At 33.9% G+C, this 23,658-nt stretch overlaps 1 protein-coding gene across 1 annotated transcript in view; it reads left to right on the forward strand.

The window, feature by feature from the left end:
- Window positions 1-2,304: 2,304 nt before the first annotated feature.
- The window catches only part of LOC143385917 (A-kinase anchor protein 9-like), a 77,788-nt gene continuing 56,434 nt past the window's right edge, over window positions 2,305-23,658 (forward strand). Inside the window, 3 exon segments of the mRNA XM_077110662.1 lie at window positions 2,305-2,382; window positions 21,789-22,034; window positions 22,555-22,599. Of these exon segments, the coding sequence (XP_076966777.1) occupies window positions 2,305-2,382; window positions 21,789-22,034; window positions 22,555-22,599 (369 nt within the window).

Below are 23,658 nucleotides of genomic sequence, written 5' to 3' on the forward strand. Positions count from 1 at the left end.
AAATACAAAGAAACCTCATGTTAAACTTCTAATACATATCTGGTAATTTTTTATTGTGTGCTGCACATTGTAGATGATGAGACCACTATTTTTTTCCCTCCCCTCTTCTGCAAAATGTTGAACTTTGTTCTGAGTTATTTTTACTTTTGTTCATTTTGGACACAATTTAGTTCCATCTTGCTTAGTTCTTTCAGGCTTCCATATTGACTTTTTCCTGGAAATTTTATGGATTCTCTTCCTCAAGTACAAGTTGGGAATCTGTTAAAGATTTGGGCAAAGTTTATACACGATCATAAGAATGATATCTTTTTACTTGAATTCTAACTATTGCATCATGTGATCTGGGGAATGCCCTTAGTTGAAAAACAATATAAAAGTGGGACACTGAGGCAGTAGAATTGCAAGTTCACAGCCACCCTCAACAACAGCAAGGCACTAAAAAACTCAGTGAGACTCTGTCTCTAAATAAAACACAAAATAGAGCTGAGTATGTGGCTTCCTGGTTGAGTGCCCCTGAGTTCAGTCCCTGGCTTTAAAAAAAAGTGTTTTATCAGTAACATTCAGCTTTCTGTCAGCTTTTGTCTTTTTTTAGTGCTTTCAAATAGTCACTTTTGTATATTGTCCAGAGTTTACAATCTGTATTCTGCTTTTACTTCCTTGTTGACTTTTTAAAATAGTGGAAGTCTTTTTTTTTTAAGTCTTAAAATCATTACTTACCCATTCTCCTGGATTTGATATTCATATTGGTTTTCTTTCTTTTTTATCTCTGGTCCCTCTTAGAAATACATATCAATTAGAGAATATTTTCCAAACCTTTAAGCTTTTTCATTGTTACCACCAGTTAGCTTTTTATAGTACATATCTTAGGAAGCCTAACTCAAAAGTTTCACATTTTTAAAAATGAAAGGTTGATTTGTTTAGTAAGATTTAAAATGTTATCTTTGCTTATAGTTATGATTTGATTATAGCTATTGAAAGGCAGATCTTGCCTTAGGAGTTATTAAGTACAGCTAATACAGATTACTTACTAGGGGAGATTTTGGTTGCTTTTAAGTTGCAGGCCTGCCTGAGAGTGTTAGCCCACATCTGAATGCCGAAAAGATTATCTTGAAGATTTCATAACTAAGTTTTTAAGATTCTCAATTCTGTGGTATTTTTTCTTTTGGATCAAGTGGGGCAGCATTCAATGGGTGAGTGCATTCTTTGTTTCTTACTCTGACTTAGTTTAGCCATCAAAGTCTATAAAGGAAGGACATGTCATATTGGTCTTTAGTCTACCCATCTTGTTTCTTTAAAAAATATTTAAAAAAATATTTTTTGTACTTATCGATGGACCTTTATTTTGTTTGTATGCATTGCTGAGAATCGAACTCATTGCCTCACACATGCTAGGCAAGTACACCACTGAGCTACAACCCCAGCCCTGCTTTATTTTTTAGTAAAACTAAATTTTTTAGTAAAACTAAAATTGTAATTGAGACTTTCTTGAAAATTGCCCTTGTTAATAACAACTTCATCTCTTGTAGTTAGTTACATAACAGACTTGTTAACTCTGCAACCAGACTGATTTGGTCTGTTTATTTGGCTGTCGGCCTGAGCTCTGAGCGCGGGAAGGAGGGCCAGCAGCGGCCCAGCATCATGACCAGCTCAGGAGCGGGCATGCGGTGGACTCTGCAGCTCTGCGCTGCGCCCCGCTCCACCCAGGAGCCCGGAGCTCATGCCCTGCACACTCCCCAGCCAGCTCGTGCCTGGCCCTCCTGCGCCCTCCCATGGCCGGGGGCGGGGGCGGCGCTGGGCCGGCTTCCCGAGCTCCGCAGGCGCACCCGGGAGTGCCTGCACAGGGGTCTCGGCCCCCTCCTCTGCAGGCGGCTGGGGGCGGCGCGGTGGGGCCCAGGGCTTGGAGGGGCGGCGCCAGGCAGGCTGCACTTGGCACCAGGCTAGGGCCATCCCCACCCCCACAGCGGTGCCGGCAGGGCGGGGCCGCGGGCGCACCTGCCAGGCAACGCGGAGTTGCCAGGCAACGCAGAGTTCCAGGCGCCTGCACGCTGTGACTTGTCTTGACTCCTGCCTCACTCTGTGTTTACCTGGAGACAAAGATGGCGGTGGCGACCGCTGTACTCCTGTGGACGAGGACGATTCGCCAGTGATTGCAGCGTCTGACTGGTTTTGTTTGGGTGGGGAGGCAGCTCCCGGCTGGGCCCTGCGGCCTAGGTCGCGGAGCTAGCCGTCCCACCATCTGAACCGATTTTTCCTTTGTACCCCCGACCCCCTCCGTGTTCTTTCCCTGCCTACCCCGCAGAAGCCATGGAGGACGAAGAAAGAAGGAGAAAGATAGAAGCTGGCAGAGCGAAGGTGGGAGAGCCGGGGACCCCTGGGCCAGAGGTGGGAGGCTGTGGCTGGGAAAGGGTGGGAGGAGGCCTGGGGAATGAGTTTGCTGCAGCCAGGTGCGCTGCCCTCAGAGGGAGGTACTGCAGGGTCTGGGTTTCCTTCCCTCCCTCCTGTCCCTTTTCCTAGGACATGTAAAGCCCGGTGCTGCTACCTAGCTGATGAGACTTCGATGGTGACTGAATGGTGTGGCTCTTTTCTCACGACTGCCCCAATAAAACACCTCTCTCTCTCTTTTCTTTAAACCGTATTGATAATTAGGTGGTAATTAATAGCCTTTAAACCTTCAGCCCTTCACTTTTAAAGGGAGTTTTATGGGTGGTGCAGGCATTGTGTTTTCCAGGGCCGGGATTTAGAGCTTTCCTTTTATTCAGTGGGGAATTTGTGCGCTGATCATCAGCTTGTCTTCTTTAGGTGGCACGCTGGCACTCGAGGACGTGTGTGAGATTGGCCTGTGACAGCTGCCTCAGCAGTGGCCTGAGTGTGCCACAAGTGCCAGCTGTGAACTTGGCTTTAGGGACGTTTTTAAAAGTGTGTCTTTGTACATTCCTGTTTGGAGGTCTTTGTCATGGCAGTTGGTTTTGTATCCTGTGGATTGGACATTTGAAGACAGAAAGATTCCACAGAACAAAGCTTTAGAATTCCTGCTTTAAATAATTTGTTTTACGTGTGTGTGTGTGTGTGTGTGTGTGTGTAGTGAAGTTCTGATTTTATGTGTGTGTGCGTGTGTATATGTATGGAAATTGTAACACAAACATTTGAAAATTGTATTATGCATAGAAATCCTTCTTGGGGCATCATGAAAAATTTATCGTAGACAAACTATAAATTGAATAGCATTTTTTTAAAAAATTACATATTTGAGCAGCTCTTTAGGCTTGCCTGAAAGGCCCCCTTCCTCCCTACAATGAGTTACTTTTTATAGATGATATTCTTTTTAGAGCTAATGGATAACAATCATACTTGAAACACAATTAACTATTTTTCCTCTCTTCCTTTCTTTCTTCATTCTTCCACATAAACAAAGGAAACCAGGTCAATAATTTCAGTAATCAATGAAAGAAAGGCCTTACTGCAGAGATGCAGTAGTAGATGTTCATTAGAAGTGTGTTAAAGGAATGTGTAGGTTACCCAGCTTTGCATTTCTAAAATATAATTGACTTTTTTATAATCTCCCCCTTTTAATGTTAAGACTTAAATGCTTGTATGTAAACAGGTAGATTTTGTTTTTTACTCCAGGATATATAAATGAAGGAACATTGGCATTTTCAGAAGCCCAAAATTGCTTACAGTTGTGCAACCCAAGGGACTAAGCAAGGGACTAAGCAAACACTCTGCATCTAAGGAATTGAAAGTAATTTTGTGTACCTTTTCAAAAGCATGGAAGTTCTGGTTAGATATCTTATTTGTTACCTAAGAATGTTTACTGCCTTCTGCCAAATGTATCTTTCTTAAATGTATGTAAAGCAGTTCTACTAAACATAGTTAATTTTGAACAGTCACATTTCATAATAATTAAATTTCTTGCTCTAAGTAGATTTGGCAAAGTAGAATTTTGATTTCTTTATGTATATATTTCTTTATCTTTCAAAAGTCTACCTATGGGGTAACAATCTTTTTAAGTTAATTTTTATTGTAGTTTATTTTCCCCTAGAAATGAACCCAGTTTCCAGTAAGAGATCCTTGAGGCCTTTAAGGCAACATATGTTTGCTGTAACATTAGCTATCTGGTATAAAATACTTTACTGAGGTCATGATTCCTCAGCCATGTAAGTGCAATGGAATATTATAAAATCATTAAAAGAATTAAGGCTGAGAGGGACATGGTAAATAGAGTGAAAACAAAATTATCAGAAATAGTTTAGATGTTGCTGTGGTATACACCTGTAATCCCAGCTACTCAGGAGGCTGAGGCAAGATCCTGTCTGAGGGGAAAAAAAAGGGGGGAGCTTACATTATAGCTCAAAGGTAGAGCCCTACTGCCCTTTATCTCCACTACTGCAAGAACAAAACTAAACAAAGTATGTACATTATTTCATTTGTATAAATATGTGCTTTTAGAATGGGATTGAAAAACTATTATAAATATTTATATTTCTTGGGCTAGGATATAGCTCAATGGTAGAGCACAAGTTCCTAGGTTTAGTCCCCAACACCAAACAAAATTTATAAAGCAGTTCTACTAAACATAGTTAACTTTGAACAGACACATAATCAGCAAACTTAGATCAAGAGGTGGAAATAGAGAAATGGCAACAGTCTCTGCTTTCCAAAGTAGGAGAGACAGATGCTCCTGGGTAATAAGTACAGTGAGAGGTTGGATTTTGGATCTTACCCCCCCCCACAACATTTTGTTAAAATATTTAAAATGCTACTGACTCATTTTCTAGAATATTTTATAAGGAAAACTCTCAATATCAATTAAATGCAACCTAGCATAGTGCTTTTCAAATAGCAGGTATTCAATAAGTGTTTGCTTCTCTCCAGCTGTGCATGCTGGCAAGATGAGCTGGTCAAAAGAGCTGGCTGCAACCTTAAAGTAAGGAAACAGCTAAGAATCATGCAACCCATGGACACCAGTTTCTCAGGTGGAGGGTGGGCCTGCTCTGCCACCCCAAGGGTCCTCTTCCACGCTGGAAGGCAAGAGGGCAAGAGAGCGAGTGCACTTGGAACCCATCTGTTTATTAGGGAAAAGACATTTGATAGAATGTTCCACCCTAATAAGGCAGGGGATAGTGTTTCAGCAGGGGTTGCCCAATCCTGTTGGGTACTGTTCAAGCCCAGAGCTGAGGCTCTTCCTTGATGAGTGGGCGTAAAGGCCACTTTCTTGGTATAACACATTGTGTGGCGTATGTTGCCAGTCCAATATCCCCTTTACTCAAGGCTTTTGGAGGGGCTTAGCTCATGCACAGGGCAGTCCCTCACATTTGCTTCTTGAATGAATGAGCAGAATGACAGAATAAGTTCTTAATGAGTGTAATGTTACCAGCTAGGTTGGAATTTAATAAGAGTAATCCAAAATTTTCTTAATTAGAAGTCTCTTATTGCTGGTATCAGAAACCACCTAAAATGATCATTACCCAAAATTTATTCAGAGACTTGGTTCTCCAAGTATCTCATTTATTCATAAGACTTAAGTGTTAACATTTGATAATAGTTTTACAACATACAACTTTTTAATCTTTTTCTTGGTAATTGGTCTTCTGTTTCTTTCTCTCTAGATTTCTCTAAATTTCCTTTTTCAAGACCTATTAATAAATGATCATTTTAAAATTCTCATGTATACAGTATAGTATAATTTAAAAATTTTTTTTAGTTGTAAATGGACACAGTACCTTTATTTTATTTATTTATTTTTATGTGGTGCTGAGGATTGAAACCAGAGCCGCACATGTTGCTAGACAAGTGCTCCACCATTGAGCCCCAACCCCAACCCCTACAGTATAGAAGTGTACTTTGTAAAGTATTTTATATTAACCCAAATCTGCAGTAATAGGAGAATGAGTTATTTTATGTAGCCATTAAAATAATTCTACAAACACTTTTCAAGTTGGGAAAATGCCCACAGAAAATGTCAGGTTAAAAAAAAAAAGGTACGTGTAAGTATTTATATATGAAGACATCGGAAAAAACATGCACCAAGATGTCAGTTGTGGTTATCTCTGGGTAGTGGGTTATAGGTATTTTAATTTTTTTATACTTTATTTTACAAATTCTCTATAACATTATTCTTTTATGATCAGGCATACAATGTTCAGGTATCATTTTTTTTCTTTTTTTATTTGGTGGGGTTCTTTTTTTTTTTTTTTGTCTTTTTTGGAACTGGGGGTCGAACCCAGGGCTTTGCAAATGCAAGGCAGACGCTTTGCCACTGAGCTACATCCCAGCCCCAGATATCATTTTTAAGAAAAAGATATTACATGCAGTATGATAAACAGGTTAATGTTGTATGACTCTCATACAGAACAAGAATATGAAATGCAAAATAACTAGGTCTCCTACATTAGGAGGTCTTTGTCATGGCAGTTGGTTTTGTATCCTGTGGATTGGACGTTCTGAAGACGGAAAGATTCCACAGAACAAAGCTTTAGAATTTCTGCTTTAAATAATTTGTTTTACGTGTGTGTGTGTGTGTGTGTGTGTGTGTGTAGTGAAGTTCTGATTTTATGTGTGTGTGCGTGTGTATATGTATGGAAATTGTAACTGTAATTCTTACTCCAGTACCACTTGTATTATGTAGTCAGAATTCTATATTATTGGACATTTATGGATCGCCTTTTTTGTTTTTGTCATTCTTATCCATTTTCCTTGCTTCAGTTTTTTGGTTTTTCCTATGAACTTGCTTGTCCAGCTTTGTATTTTCTCATTTGCCTTTTTCCCTAACTTGCTGCTTTAGATTTGTTGTAACAAAAGAACCCAGAAACTGAGGTTAATGGAATGATTTGTAAGAATGAAGGGCTAATGGAACTTAGTAGAAAGGATTTCGCAGCAATTCAGTTTTTCTGATGCTAGGTAGTTCTTTGGTTTGCTGTTGGGTCCTCAACTATCTCCTCAGTATTGAAGTTGCAAGAAGCCCAATACTTGGAGATGTTAACTACATTATTAAATATTTTCAGAGCTGGGCTTGACCTCATTTACAAGTTCCTGACAGAGATGGTCCCACATAGGCTATCCTTATAGTGAATCAACCAAACTATTTCAACTCCATTTTAAATGACTTCATTTTTTCCAAGTAAAATTATTTATGATTATATAAATAAAGTACTTAATTATTAGTGAACAAAATTAAAGGACAGTTGTGTATTTAGAATGAAATTAGTCCTATAAATCACTTTTGCTATATTTTTAAAAAGTTCTTCAAATGTATTAGAATTCAGCAAAACCAAAGTATTATACTTCTATAGCATTTTATATAATTGTCATTATTTATTGAATAATTAAAATTTTTACTACATTCAGTAACTTGGAATTATATGAGTTTTGTTGTTGTTGTTGTTGTTTAACAAGCATTTTTAGTTTGTAGAGTAATGCCAGTGTTGTGTACAATGTTCTGTGTAAGCTCTCTTATTAGGTTATTGATAGGATTTTTCAATTACTGTGCTGCTCTGATAGGCAAGCTAGTTATGGTATAAAATTGTTCCTTGCATTTTCAGATATTCTGCTCCAGAATGATGAAAGCTATTCTCCCTCTCTGATTTCTTTTAAACTTTCTAGTTTTTTATACTTGTGACAGATCTTACTTAATTTTCAAAGTTACATTTGATAACAGTTTTACAACGTACAATTTTTTAAGCTTTTTCTGGATATAGCAATTTGATGCCTCCATCAGAGACTGATGCGTTCCTGTGATTTAAAACTAATTCATGACTTTTGGGCTTTGCTGAAATAAAAGAAATCATGGTGTTGAGAGGAAAGAATAGACATGACAGGCTTCTTGAAATGTATGTCAAAGAAATTTCTCTAAGGCAGGAAAACAGAGCATCAGTAAAATCCAATGAAGAGATAATTTTGTTTGAGAACAATTTTTATCCCACTCCTGTTCTCATCTAGTCCCTTGGATGTGTCTTTTATTTTACTTTCTCTTTTCACTTTTCAGTTTTATTGACAGAACACCACAGACATCCTTACTGAATGATAACCCACAGCAATGAGGAAACAAAAAAGATAGAATTCATCCAAAGGATTGGACTATGACAAGAGTGGGACAAAAATTTTTCAAACAAAAACATTTCTTATTTTTGTTAAATAAAAAGGTTTGTAGAAAGAGCTAAACTATGACTATTAAACATTTAATTTAGGCTGCTGATGATTGAAATGTGAATTAATTTCTTCTAATATGACAAATAGAAAAAAGTTCTGGTAAATTGTGAAACATTAGTGATAATGGACATTATTTTTATTTCTTAGTAAGATTTTTATAAAATTAAAATTAGGCATTCTATTTAATTGGTTAGCATCCGTGTAATTGGGAGCCAGGCATGGTGATGCATGCCTGTAATCCAGTGATTCAGGAGACTGAGGAAGGAAGATCACAAGTTCTAGGCCAATCTCAGCAATTTAGTGAGACCCTAGGCCACATAGTGAGACCCTGTCTCAAAATAATAAATAAAAAGGGCCATGTGCAGTGGTGTTTACATGTTTGGCTGTTTTCACTTAGTGTAATGTTTTGAGGTTCAGCCATGGTGTAGCATGTGTCCATGCCTCATTCCCTTTTATGACTGAATAATATTCCAGTGTGTGTATGTACAGCAATGTGTTCACACTTTAATCCATTGATCGGCATTTAGATTGTTTCTATGTATTGTCTATTGTGAATAGTGCTGCTTTGAACATTTGTATACAAGCATTTGAATACATGTTTTCATTTCTCTTGGGCATATATTTAGGATTAAGAATTCTGGGTCTTATAGTAATTCCATTTAACATTTTGAAGAATCTCCAAATTGCTTACCATAGTGGCTCTCCCGTTTTACTGTACCATTTCATTTTACATACCCACTGATAATGCATGATAATTCTAGTTTCTCTGTATCTCAACAAATTTGTTTTCTTTTTTTAAAATCATAGCCATTCTAGTGGGCAAAAAGGGATTTCCCACTGTGGTTTTAATTCTTGTTTTCTTGATGACTAATGACACTGAGTGTCTTTTTTGTATGCTTTTTGGCCATTTGTAGATCTTCAGACTATTCAAGTCCTTTACCTATCTTGTAATTTGGTTGTTAGGAATTTGTTTTACATATTATTATTAATATATATATATATATGCATCAAGCAAGAGAGCATGTATGATCATGTACAAGAGAGGAGCAGACAGAAATACACATTTCCAGTGGGATATCTTCCATCTCTCTCTTTTTTTTTTTTTTTTAAAGCTTGTTTGGCTCACCAAAATTTAAACTGGAACTTCCTTTGAATAAGCTGTTGGTGAGTTGATTACAGCGTGATGGTGAAGTTTGAGTTTTTTTGTGGTGCAGTGAGTCATTCCATTCTTTGACCAGCTGGTCAAATGGGCACCTGTTGGCCTTTTGGCTTGATCATTACCAATACATATCAGTTTTTTGGGAAAAATGACTTAGTCTTCCATAACAAAAAGCCGTGTCATTTTTCTGTGTGAACACAATAGACATGTGTATGTATTCTACCTAGTAGAAAGGATTTTTATTGTCATATTGACTTCCCTTTTACTTTGTGGTAGTTTTCACCAAAATAGAACTTAGGATATTTAATGCCCATTTAGGTACACCTCCTAAAGCTTGGTTAATTTGTTCATGGGTTTTACACTGTTCAAAATTGCTAAACGTTAAGACTGTTCATAAATTTAGCATTGTTCCAGGAGTAGTTTTGCCTAGGTTATTTATTTAAATCTATATTCTTTTGTTCTATGTAAAATTCCTTTATCTTACACGAACAATGTAATGCTTGTTTGCAGTTGCTTTCCTCTTTCGGGTTACTGTTTGCTCTGATTTTTATGTAATCTAAATTTTTTTGTGTAATTATAAGATTTTTTTGTGTGTGTTGATGTGTTTCCCCTTTTAGAGATCATTTTTTAGAGCCTCAAGTTATTTTGATGATTTAGAACTACTCTATATATTATACAAAGTCCTATTTAAAAATTTGACTTTATAAATTGTATTGATTGATTAGAATTTCTGACTTACAGATTTCTGAAAAACTAACAAGATCTACAGTTTCTTTCTCTAGCCACTCCCTAGCCACTCCCTAGCCCCTCAGCAACCCTGGGATTGAGCCCAGAGGCTCATGCATGCTAGGTCTTCTATTTCTTGATATTGCATATACTATAAAATTCCTTGTTGTTTTCTAAGGATTGTTCATTGTGGGAGCTCAGTAATTAGGTTTTATTTATTCCTCAGAGGTCTCAGTTTTATTCAAGTCGGTCTTTCTTTACTAGTTGTTTTCCCCAGGGAAGATAGAAAAAGGAACCAATTATAAATAAAATACTAGTTCAAGAATCAAATTTAATGTGTGAAAAGTGTGTGAGGGAGATGTGGGGGTTGTTGCCATAGGTGTGGTCAATGATCTCAGTTAACTTCCCGCATCATTGATATTTTATTGAGTGCATGTGTATATGTTGATTCCTTGAAAGTTGAATAAATTAGTAGATGCTCTAAAGATCTAGGTATTAGAAAAGTTGTAAAAACTGCATTAACAAATGTGCACTAGGAGGACATTTTTTAAATGAAATAATGGGTTTTAGCTAAAAGTCACAGAAATTCTATTTTCTACTAATAGATAAATATTTTTGGTGTGAAATCTTTTATATTTTTCAAACTAATGTTTACTTTTGACTTGCATAAATTCCTTTTTAGTGAACTACATGTCTGAGTATTTCTAATGACTTTCATTTTTCTGCTTCAAACAACCAATACCAATTTTTAAAATAAAGTTTGACAGAAAAAGTTTAATTTGAGATTTATTTTTGTATATGATATTTGTTTTTTTGTAAATTAAAAGGATGAAATAATATTTTATATAGGCCTCAAGATTTTAATTTTATGAAAGAAGAGTCTATACTTATTTTTTTCCTACGATATGAACTTAAATTGTTTTAATGTTTTAGTTTTCTCTGTCTCACACACCATCATATTTTCTATGCACAGTAGTATCTATTTCGGGATGCATCTTGGTTGAAAAATCCTTTGAACATTATGGGATTATTTTTTTATACTCATAGCCAAATCCCAAGCCTAATTTTTTTTTAAATTCAAAATCTGCTTCATTCTATTCCTATCTCACACCCTAAAAAAATCAGGCCTAACTCTCCTTTAAAGCACTGAGGTGTGGAACATTTTGACTTCCTTGGGGGAAGTTGTACAAGAGCTTGGTATTATTGGAGTATAAAGGTATAAGCAAGATAGGGCAAGAGATGAAGCTAAAGAAGGTAGGTCTGGGCTCTATCCTGAGGGTCTTGAATTTCATGTTAAGGAGATTTTTATCCTGAAGGTTGTGGGATATGTTGATGGGTTTTAAGACAATGAGTAATATGGTTACATATACATTCATTCATTTAAATTTTTGCATTTAAAAAATTATTTTTAACTGATACTTAAAAAGATTGAGTTTCAGATTGATCCATTTTGCAGCTGTATCGAGGATAGACTTGACAGTAAAACTATTTAGAGGCTGTTGAACTACAATTGAGACAGTGAAATAGGAGTGAAAGTGTGGGGATAATCAAGAAATATAGAGAGGATAAAATCAGAATGTGATTGGTTGGTAAAAGAGAGAACATGGATAGAAGGTTGGTGTTATCACTAAGAGAAAAAGAACAGTCTCAGTTGTTGACTTCAGGCAAGATTGGGAAATCAGTTTGGGATATTTTGTATTAGAAATTCCTTATGAGACATATGAGTGGAATTTTTCAAAAATTTTGTGGAGAAAAGTATAACCTATAGTGGCTAACCCAGATTGTTTGGGATCAAGTGTGACTTTGTCATTTAGTGGCTATATGTCTTTATAAAGTTATACTTAACCTCTCTGTAACTCAGTAACTCATCTGTAAATGTTGGTACTGGGGTTGATGTAAAGATTTAGCCTTTTAGTATAAAATACTTTAGAATTTTGTCAGGCTTTAAAAAGTCTTAAAGAATTATTAGCCATTCTTAAAATCATTGTCATGTTGGAATTTGGAAGATTAAAGCTATATAGCAGAAAACTAGAGTAGAGAAATATGATGGGATCAGATAATGAGGGGCTGTATGTATCACTTAAAAGTAGTATGAATTTTAACCTAAATATAGCAGAAAACTTTTTTTTTTTAAGTGTGATATATCTTAACCTCTGAAAGGGTTCTTTCCAAATAATTTATTATTTTTAGGTAGGTATGCTGCCACCAGGTGGTAGGTATGTGTTACTGTTGTACAAATGAAGCAATAAAACTATCATTTCTTTTAAATGAAGTATTGATTTGATTAAGATTGCTGAATATAAACAGTCTAATTCTGGTAGGACTTCTTTGTTTCAAAACAAAAGCTAAGATTAGTTAAGATGAGGTAAGAGAGGGTTGTTGTAAAAATGCAGAGATTTCAGAGGAAGGACGGAGAAGTGTAGTAGGGCCTCAGAGAATCTGAAAAGCCATGGGAAATTGATGCCATTCTTGCCACCATTTCTTATCTTATTTCCATAGTTTTGTATATTAACTTCCTTTATTTACACATCAGTTTGTGTATGAACAAAAATTATAGGATGAATTTTCAAACCTATGCTATATAGTGGAATGGTTTCCCATTAAATACATTTTTTAAAATTTTTTTAAAAGGCAAAAAAAAAACCTAATATATAAACAGTGGAAGCAAATCTCATAAAATAAACCACTATCCGGTGGTTCCCAAATTTTGCTCTACACTTGAAGCTCCTGGTAAGCTTTTTAAAAGTTCTTTTTACTGTTTAGAACACACCCCATGCCAAAATCAGAAAGTCTCACTATTTTAAAAAGATTTTCAAAGAGCAGAAAAGTTTAAAACCCATTGATAGAGCCACTTTGCATGATTTTGCAATACTTGAGTGATTATATATTATGATTTCTTATAAGCCAGGTACTTTACTTGGTGTGCTTCTATAAGGATTATTTAATGCCAGAAGGAAAACTGGCTGTATTGGATATAGAGAAAAGTGTCTTGGGCTGCAATTTATCTTGTAGGATGATCATGTGTACTGTAATTTAGAGGTCATTTTAGTGGTGTGGCTGTAATTACATGAGGATCAAATTATGCACTAATTTTAGAATCCTTCATACAAGATATCTCTTCTCTATAACCTTTCTGGACAGCTCTGCTACTTCCTTGTTCCCTACTTTCAAGAGAAGAATCTAATTGATTCACTCCTCTTATCAAAAGAGGGTGAAAACAGATGTCATGGATGGTAGAAGTTGTAAGTACTGGCCAGTTCCCTCAGAAGGAAGTTCTACATACTTTAAAAGTACTTCAGTATTTCACCTACAGAAGAATGCATGGTAAATATATATATAATATTAAAACAAGTGAAAAAAATACCTCTACACCTATCACTTAGATTAAAAACATTCATGTACCAATGCATTAAAATCTTTATCTAATTCCACCCCTAGCACCTGAGCTAACTATACTTCTGAATTTATCATCACCTTGCTTTTTATACCACATATGTGTACATAAACTATACTTAGTTTTCTGTTTTTGAACTTAGTGGTGTCATTATGTGAAGTCTTCAGTGATTTTCCTTTTGTTCAATATCATTAGAGCATTTTCACTCCTGTGATAGTATTCCCTTATAGAAATTTATCTCAGTGTCCATTCTCATCAGTGAGCATTTAGGTCATTTCCAGTTTTGTTACTGTTACAAATACTTCTACTGTGTTAGGTTTTGTCTGCAAGTGCCAAGGGTTTGGAGTTGGATAGAAATCATGAATCCTGTGTTCCCTTAGTCCTTGAGTACTAGAGAGTGTCTTTGAAAATGAGGTAGAAAGAGGGAGTGAAATCAAAAGCAACCTGGTGAGGCTGGGGTTGTAGCTCATTAGTACAGCAATTGGCTAGCAGGTATGAGGCACTGGGTTTATAAAAATAACTTAATAAAATGGGAATTGTGTTTATCTACAACTAAAAAATAAAAAAAATGAAAAAAGCAAAACTTGTATTTGTTAATATTATCTACATGGTTTCATTATTTAAATCATCAAACAGACATCCCTGGGAACTATTGATGAAAACTGGATACCCATTGACCATTAACATGGATCACTGAACTGAACAGAGGTAGCAGTTCCTTTATTTTTTTTCTATTTTTTTAGTTGTAGATGAACATAATATCTTTATTTCCTATGGTGCTGAGGATTAAACCCAGTGCCTCACAATGTGCAAGGCAAGTGCTCTACCACTGAGCCAACCCCAGCCCAGTTCTTGTATTTTTGAGTTGATATTTCCTGCCAAAACTATATGCTTACCAGAAGGAATCACTTATAACCTACACTTAAAAATTAATAAATAATAAAATAACCTGCATGACAGTGACAGTAGGTGGTATCTGATACCACCTACCTCTGCTTCATTTCACTGTCATGCAGGTTATTTTATTATTCTTTTGGATGTGATTTTTAGTAGGTATATAGTTTTATTATTCTTTTAGAAAATAGTTATTATTGGTGATGGAATGGCAGTGGCGGGAGAAGACAGCCTGAGACATAAGCATACAAAGACTGAGTACACTATCCCAAGCAGCAATTGTAAATGATATTCTTGCTAGACATTTTCTATCAAGCATCTGAAATGAAACTCTCACATTGATTTGGATTGCTCTAGAGCCAGGAGTACTGGATTCAGTTGACTTCAGGCTAAAAAGAAAACACTCTTGGTTTTCATCATAAACATAGAAACCAATGTGATAGTAAAATGAAATGAGACTCCAATATGAAACTGTAGCCACTGCTTTAGCACTTATCACTTTGTATTTGTGAGGACACTCTGTCTTGGTATTCTAGTGCTAATATCATTGTATTGATTCATGGAAGAAACTAAAAAGATTGTTTCATGACTTAAGTTTTCTGTTGTATATGTTTATATGTGCATATTAGATACAGAGATCTCTCTGTGTATGCACATATACTTACATGCATCTATATGTATAAAATAAGCAGATGTAAATGGAAAACATAGGCACCATAAAAATAGTTATAGTAATACATGGAGCCATGATAATATTATCAGTGAATATTCCTTAAAGATGTGTAGGGGCAGAAGGCAGTAAAGATCTTTGAAAGAAGAAAAAAATTACCTGTAGTCTCATAATCTACAAGTAATTATTTTTAATAATTTGTTTTAATTTTTAATAGTTTCTTTATATGCACAAATATATTTAAAAACTCCACTTGATTCACTTTATGCAGTTTTGTGCTCTTATTTTACCCAGCTTTATACTGAGAACATTTTCCCACATTAGAATTTTTTGAAAATATTTTTTGACAGCTGCATAACATTACATTGCATTAAGTAATTATAGCCATGTGTAGCCATGGACCTGAATATATCATCTTAGGGTTTTTTTTGTTTGTTTGTTTGTTTGTTTTTGGTTAAAGAAACTATGTAGGAGTTCTGAAGTTCTGAGAAATAATGCCTATAATTAATGCCTAGAGGTGCCTCTTTCACAAAAAATCAGTTTTTAAAAATTTAGCAATTATTCAGAGCTTATATGCAGTCACTGTTCTAGACCTGGAGTGTATAATGATTGATTTTTATTAAAAATCCCCTCCTTTATGGAACTTTCTAGTAATTTGTTCTGAATGATACTTAATAACATGAGAATAAAATAATGTTTTGGTAATTTTATGTACTTAGATGTGATTCGTTCTGAACACTGAATCATTCCACTTTCTCTGTATCCTATACCATTTTTCAGTTGGGATTATTTAGTAATAGCTATATACTTTTTGTTGACTTGTATTTTCAAGCAACAGTTTACAAATTGTCATAGGTAAAATGCTGGTTTCCTTAGAATTGCAGGTAAAGAAAGGAGAAAGGAAAGGAAATAATTGAAAAATTTTCACAAAAAACCTCAAGACCTGGAGGAAATTTTAAATGATCCTTCTAATGCATCTCTTCATTATACAGTTGAAGAAACTGAATTCTCCTGATGTAAAGTGGCTTGTCCACTGTCACATAGCTAAAGAATCTGTTTTCTTTTTAAACATGAAGGTGATCGAATTGAATGAGATTATAGGCTATAAATAGGTTTGGTTGCTCAATGATTTAAAGTCTTATGGTCTTTTTTATTCTTGATTTCCTTAGTTTTATTTAGCACTATTTTTTTCTTACAGGTTTTTTTTTTGTTTTTTTGAACGGGGGGTGTGTCTTGCTAATTCTGAGGCTGACCACAAACTCTTACATTCAAGAGGTCGTTCTGCCTCATCCTCTCAAATAGCTGGGACTACAGGCATTCTCCTAGGCCTGGTTTGTACCTTTTTGTTATTTTGGAAAATATGATTCAGAGCATCCTAAAATGTTGCTTTTATCTTTGCTCTCATTTGCCCTTCTTCAGCTGGTTTTTAGGTTAGTCGTTATAATCTTTTTGTTTCCATGGTTAGGCCACCAAAGTTTTTCTGTGGTAGTTTATATAGCTTCTTGTTTATCATCCATAAAGAAATATTAAAAAGGCTTAATGACAGCCCTGCAAAGAACAAATAGTCGCCATAATTAGAATTATTTGGGATTTCTTCCATTTTCTACAGGAAAAACATAAAAATCACTTTTTATAGTTATTTTTAAATACTATAGAGATTACCAGATTACATATTTTTGTAACATTCTCTTTGAGGTATGTGCATTTTCACGTTTGTTTTTCCTCTCATCAAAAAACACTTGTCAGTTTGGCGATTTCATTTGTTCATGCTTTAAAATTAATGTTCTAGGATTGTGAAATACAATGAAAAAGGACCTAAAAATACATAGAAAGCAAATTAGTATAATGAAAGGTTGGATTTGGAGTCAGATACTCTAGTTCTGTTTTGTTTTGCCACTGATTATAATATTGATCAGGTAACATTGATTTTTTTAAAATATTTTTTTATTTCTACACAATACATTTATTTTGTTTATTTACTTTTATGGGTGCTGAGGGCCTCGCATGTGCTAGGTGAGCACTCTACCACTGAACCACAACCCCAGCCCCTAACAAATTGATTTTTATATATCAGCTTCTACATTTTTGTCTCAGTAAGATATTTTCTGACCTCTCCCCACAGTCCCACAAATTGAATTTCCATTGTATGCTGTCTTTAATGCATATACTTTCTCTTCAAAGCACTTTTTATAACTTGAATGTACATATTTCTTTTTTGTTTAATATTATCTTTCTTACTGGATTGCAATTCATGAGAGTTCATATGTGTTATTTATCACTACATGCCCTGTCATAGCTCATGATAGGCAGTCAATAATTATTTGTTAAATAACTGAACTATATACCTACAACCAGACATAAATCCAATTTTTATGCTTTCCAGGCATAAAACTACAACACATCTCTTTCGGAAGTCCTTTTTAAAGAAAATCAGGACAATACAGTTTCCTATAACACAATACACCTCTTCTCTCTCTTCTTGCTGTCCATATATGTATATATGAACGATTGCCAGGCTTAAGAAATTGCTGTAACCCTTATTTCTCACTCCATTTAATAATAGAGTTTGGCATTATACTGTGAAGTTCTACTTTTGGGGCCATGTGTTTCACTGATGTCTAGCACAGTGCCTGGCATGTAGTAAATAGTCAATGTACACACAAAACCTAAACAGACTTCAATTAATCATTTATTTTTGAAGGAACATTATAAAAACTTGGCATGTTTTTATATGTAACATTTTGAAAATGTATTGTTTTATTGAGAATGATCATTTATAAAATTATAAATATTGAATTTAAGGAACTCAATATATTTATACTCAGTTGTTTATTCATGTTCTTTTCAAGATAAGACATTTACTTGTGATCTCGTCTACTTTTGAAAGATAAATATGTGAACATAATATCTTTCCAGTACATCTTGCAACTATTTCTGTGACTACATATGTTAACACTTTTATAATTGGCTTCCAAATGACAAACACAGATGGCTGTAGTCTGAATTTTCAGCATGTTTTAGAATAAATGTTTTCTCAGTAATTTAAAGTGCATCATTTCAGTATCAGATGGTTATCTAATTGATTCAGATTTTTTTGCTTATCTGCTAGCTTGCCATTTTTCAAATTTAAAATAAAACTAAATAGCTATGAATAATTGAATACATGATACAATCTTATCCCTTTCACATTTTTATATAACAGTAGTCTTACCAGAAAGCTATTATGGATATTATTTTTTATGAGAAACTTTTTGTTCTGTTTTGGTTTTCTTGGTGGAGGAGGGAGGTTATAGTGAGAAGGATTGTTTTTATGTTCTTATTCATTTATTAGCCATTTTTGTAGTTGGTCTATTTAATAGTTACAGTAATTCAAATCATATATTTCCTTTTTTTAAGGAACAAAGAAATTCACTTAGTCTCATTCTTTTATCTTTCACTTCTTAAGAGTGATTCAAGTAATTTGAAAATTGTTCATTTTAATTTTGAAACCATGGAACATTTTAATAAAGTAGAATTAGGTATGCCTTTTATATGATCTTGCTTAGTGTGATGACTTTTCAATAAAAGATAAATTATCCTTTTAAAAAATTCAACATAGGGACTGGGGATGTGGCTCAAGTGGTAGCACACTCGCCTGGCATGCACGTGGCCCGGGTTCAATCCTCAACACCACATACAAACAAAGATGTTGTGTCTGCTGATAACTAAAAATAAATATTAAAATTCTCTCTCTCTCTCTCTCTTTCTCTCTCTCTCTTTCTCTCTCTCTCTTTCTCTCTCTCTCTCTTTCTTTTTGCCGCAGTCCAGCTACAGCAAACTAGCTGGGGATGACGAACAACTTGTTGATACAGCAGGAATGGGAGTCGTTTATTGTAGGACAGGAGCAGTATTTATACATTCCACACAGCTTATCTAATTAACATAAACTAGATACGGCAGTCAACCAATCAGGAATCTCCACACTTAATGGCTCACTGGCATTATTTCACAAACCACTCCCTCTGGCAAAATGCCAGGCGCCCATCCAGACTTGTTTACAGACTCTAACCTCTTTTTAAAAAATAGATAAAAAATTCAACATATATTTATTTAATGTTGCTCTAGGCTTTTAATATATAGAAGTAGGGAGGAAAAAAAGTCCTTGCCCTCATGGGGTTTACCTTCTGGTTAATTTTTCTGAAAAAATAATATGACTCACATAATGAGTAGTATAGGCCTAGAACAGTATCTTTAATTATGTTTGTAGAAGTGATTCATTCTAAATACTATAATGGAACTATTTCTACTTTTTATTCCATATGTGTGTGCTTCTTTTTGCATTTAGTAACATATATTCGTATTTTGAAGGTTTTTTTTGTTGTTGTTGTTATTTTGTTGTTGTTGTTGTTGTTGTTTAAATCAAACTTTCTATTCTTTATTTATCTATCTTTCATTTTGTGCTGATGGTTGAACCTGGGCCCTGTGTGATTGCTAGGCAAGCACTCTACCACTGAGCCACATCCCCAGATCTAAGTCATTCTTTCTATAATGCAAAGATAATATTTTTTCCTTTGTTATATATTTGACATTTGAATAAATATTAGATATAAATTATTGATATAATCTAACACTTGGAATTTTAAGCAAAATCTTCATCTTTGCCTTGATGAATTTTGATGACTAAATATATTCTGATGCAGAAACGTGATATTTCAAGAAGTTTCTGAAATTGAGTATAAATATTATAAATGTCATTATTAGTATTTAATTTTTGGCAATGCATTCTCTCTAAGGGATGCTTTTAAATAATGCTCCTCGATTTCTGATTCTATTTATAGATAAAGTATTTGCCAATATTCTAGTTAGTTTATTTTTAAGAATGATCTGCTATGCTCTAAGTAGTTCAAGTACATTCCAGCAGCTTAATAATGTGAAAATAGAGGCAACTGGTCATGCACCTGTTCCTCAACACACTGCGTAGTTACTAAATAACTGGGAAAAATGTTAAATGTGATATATTTTTATACTCTGTAAGTATAATCATGAGCTATTTCTGACTTATGAATTAAATATCTTTATTAAGGGAATAGAACTTGTTTATATGCTTTTCTTCATCTACAGCAGATAATTTAAGTATAAAATGTTATTTATAAATAATGTATTTGCCACATATTTGATAGTAACATTAGCAAGATTGCTTTAGTACTTTAGATAATAAGAAATTTATTTGCTGTCTTTGTAAGTGGTCTGGTTAATAGTTTGGGTAATTCTAGGCATATATTTCCTCTTTTTAAGGCAGAAAGGAACTTACATGTGGTCTTCTTTTTTCTCTTAAGAGTGATTCAGGAGCTCAAATTAACTTTAAGTCTTTGTCAGTAGTTGCTTTATATAAAAATCAGAAAACTTACTGTATTAAAAAAATACAGTAATAGCTCAGCAATATATCCTTTGCCTAGCATATACAAGGCTGTGGGTTTGATCCTCAGTACTACATAAAAATAAATAAAATAAAGGTATTGTGTCCATCAAAAAAAATTCTTAAGAATAAATAAATAAAATGTAAGTGAGCAATAGGAAAAATACCTGTAATTTGAACTCCAAATGTAAACAAAAGTTGTTAAGGTTGTAGTTTTCCAGAATTTACCTATGTCTATGAATATAATGATGTTTAAATTCATACTGGATATAATCATTGAAAGCTATGAGCCTGAGACTTGCCTTATCTTTTAAAAAATGAAGTGTAATTTTCCTTTCATGAAAAGAAATAGATATGCTACAATACTACTTTATACCTGCTATTATATCACAAAGTCTTTAATAGCAAGTGCTTGCATTGGCATTTTTAATATAAGTTCACCATAATTAGTTCTAGTGTTACCTGGTATATAATGTGTACTTCTGATTTTAGGTGGTAAGAAAATATTTTAGGGCTTAAAAAACTTTGGATAGTATAGTAAGAAAGTTTTTACCTTTTTCAGTTTTGTTTCTACTTATGATAATGAAAATCTGTTTGATGCTTGTCTCTCTTTAACAGTCTTTTACTTTGTCCATTTTTTTCATAGCCTTCAGCAACTTCTTACTAAAATTTCAATAATAGATTTATCATTTCTTTTATTTTCAACTTATCTCTTAAAAGAAATAACAAGTGATATTAACTTTCAATTAATGCCAGAGATTACATCTCCTTTTAAAATAAATTTAAAGAAAATACACTGTTTAAAATATGTTAAGTAAATGATAATGTATCGTTGACTAGGGTTTGGTACAAATTCTGATGATGACAGACAAATGATAAAAGGTAGAAAACACTGCTGTTTAAAATTTTAAATTACTTGTAAGTTTTTCCCACTATAAATATGGTTGCAGTGAGCATTTGTATAGCTAATAGGCTAATTATCTTTTTTGTATAAAAGATAATTTTAGACAATATCTTTTGTATAAAGTAGTAGAACAGAACAAGTATGTTTGGAGCTCCTTGTTTTTGTGTGTATTTTCATATAATCTTAAATCTAGAGATTATACTGTGAATCCTCTATTCCCCTATTCTAGTTATAGAATAGTTATTCCCCTAACTCAGCTAGTTTCCTCTTCTTTAGACTTGACATGTTCATTTCTTACCCCTCAATATTTAATAAGTTCATTCACAAAGTACGTAGTTTTACAATCTTTACAACCTGAATATTCAATCCAATAGTTATTCTGAAACTGTGAAGTCATCTATATTATTATCATCGTTTTACTTTGGTGATAGTTTAATTTTTTAAAGAAAGTGATCCCAAAGAAAAATTATAATTGATGTTAATGATACTTTTTTCCTGTAGCTTGCCCAGTTTCGACAAAGAAGAGCTCGATTGGATGGACAAAACCCTCATAAGAAGCCAAAAAAGAAGAAAACCTCAAGCAGTAAAAATGATGTTCATGGCTTGAATATTGATCAATCAAAGAGTGAGGAGATGTTCATAAATAGTTCTCAGGGTGTTGGATCAGCCGCAATGCCTGAATCCACAATAATGAGAACTCTAAACAATGAAGAAATGCTTAAGCATGAGCAGGTCTTTTGTGTTGATGTAAGTATTCATCCAGATTTTAAAACATTCTACCTCTAACTAGAAAGTAGTGGCAGTGAAAAGTCATTAACATCCACCTGAGGGAAGCTTGACAAAGTCATTGACTTTTTAGCATCAAGAACTGATGATTCTTTTAAAGAACTTGAACTTTTCTGATGGCATGTTAAGGATTTACTTTTATTTAAAAGAGTTACATCAATTAGAGGAATGGTGTCTTTGATGCTTTTGGCTTACAGATGACATCTACTATATATGTAAAAGTTCTTGGTACTTTTGTATTTATAACAATGCCTTGTGATAAATTTTATATGCATTATTATAAGTCATTATAATTCATAATGAAATGAAATTTTTAAAGATTTGGATATTTTTTACTCGTTTTTTAATAGTATTTTTGTGAATTTTCTATCATTGTTACTAACAGCAATGTCTTAGTAAAGCAGTTTTTTTTTTTTGTAAAGTATGATATTTAGCAGGGGAAAAATGTCATAATTGTAATCATGTTTTACTTTTGTTGTAGCCAGAAAGTGAGATTTCAACCACAGCAGATGATTGCACTTCGGAGGTAAGACTAACATATCCCAATTAAAAATGTCATAAATAAAATTGATATTTTTTTGAAATTATTGATTGTTTGTGCTTTATTTCTTATAAATTTATATGCTTCTGTATATATTTAATATAATTTAAGGTAACATAATATAATATAAATAGATTGAAAAACTGAAAATTATATTTTACTGCTGTATCTTTTTCCAGTGGTTAGCTAAAGTCTTAACTGTTTGAATTGCTTAATCCTTAATTATATAGCAGCCCTAATTTGGTTTTTAGGAAAGTGAGTCTGCATTTCTAGGATCCATGACCATTTTAAGATAGCCATTTAGCACAGTAAAAATTTTATAATTTGTATGATTTTTATAGTAATGCTTTTTACAAATGTTTGAATACTAGTGTGTGTGTGTGTGTGTGTGTGTATACACACACACACATACATTTATATATATAAATGTTTATTGGAATTAATGTTGCTGTAGTGTTGTGCGTGTGTGTGTGTGTGCATGTGTGTTACTGGGCATTGAACTCAGGGCCTTGTACATGCTAGGAAAGCACTTTGTCACCAAGCTACATTCCCAGCCATTTTTAAGTTTTTTTTAAGATAGATTCTCACTAAGTTGCCCAGGCTGTCTTTGAACTTGTGATCCTCCTGTCTCAGCTTCCTGAGAAGATGGGATTAACGGTGTGCATCACCATGCCTGACAATGATGATTTTTATTTTAGGTGATAAACTATAAAATAGGCATTGGTCTCTTAAGAAATACCTGCCTTCTTTATATGTTTGCAATAAGTATCACTTTGTTATCTTATTCTTTTTAGATATGATTGTCATTTCTTTGCTCCCAGATTTAGAGTACATGGAAAATTATTCTTTACTCTGAATGTTTAAGCAACTTAGTATATTTCATAAGTCTGAATTTATTGTAGGCTTCTAATAGAAAAACTATGTCCTTTTTTAAGAGAGAGAGAGAGAGAGAGAGAGAGAGAGAGAGAGAGAATGAATATGATTTTTTTTTGTAGATGGACACAACATGATGCCTTTATTTTATTATTATTTTTAAATGTGGTG

Source organism: Callospermophilus lateralis, chromosome 11 (assembly GCF_048772815.1).
Source record: "Callospermophilus lateralis isolate mCalLat2 chromosome 11, mCalLat2.hap1, whole genome shotgun sequence".
NCBI classification, from domain to species: domain Eukaryota; kingdom Metazoa; phylum Chordata; class Mammalia; order Rodentia; family Sciuridae; genus Callospermophilus; species Callospermophilus lateralis.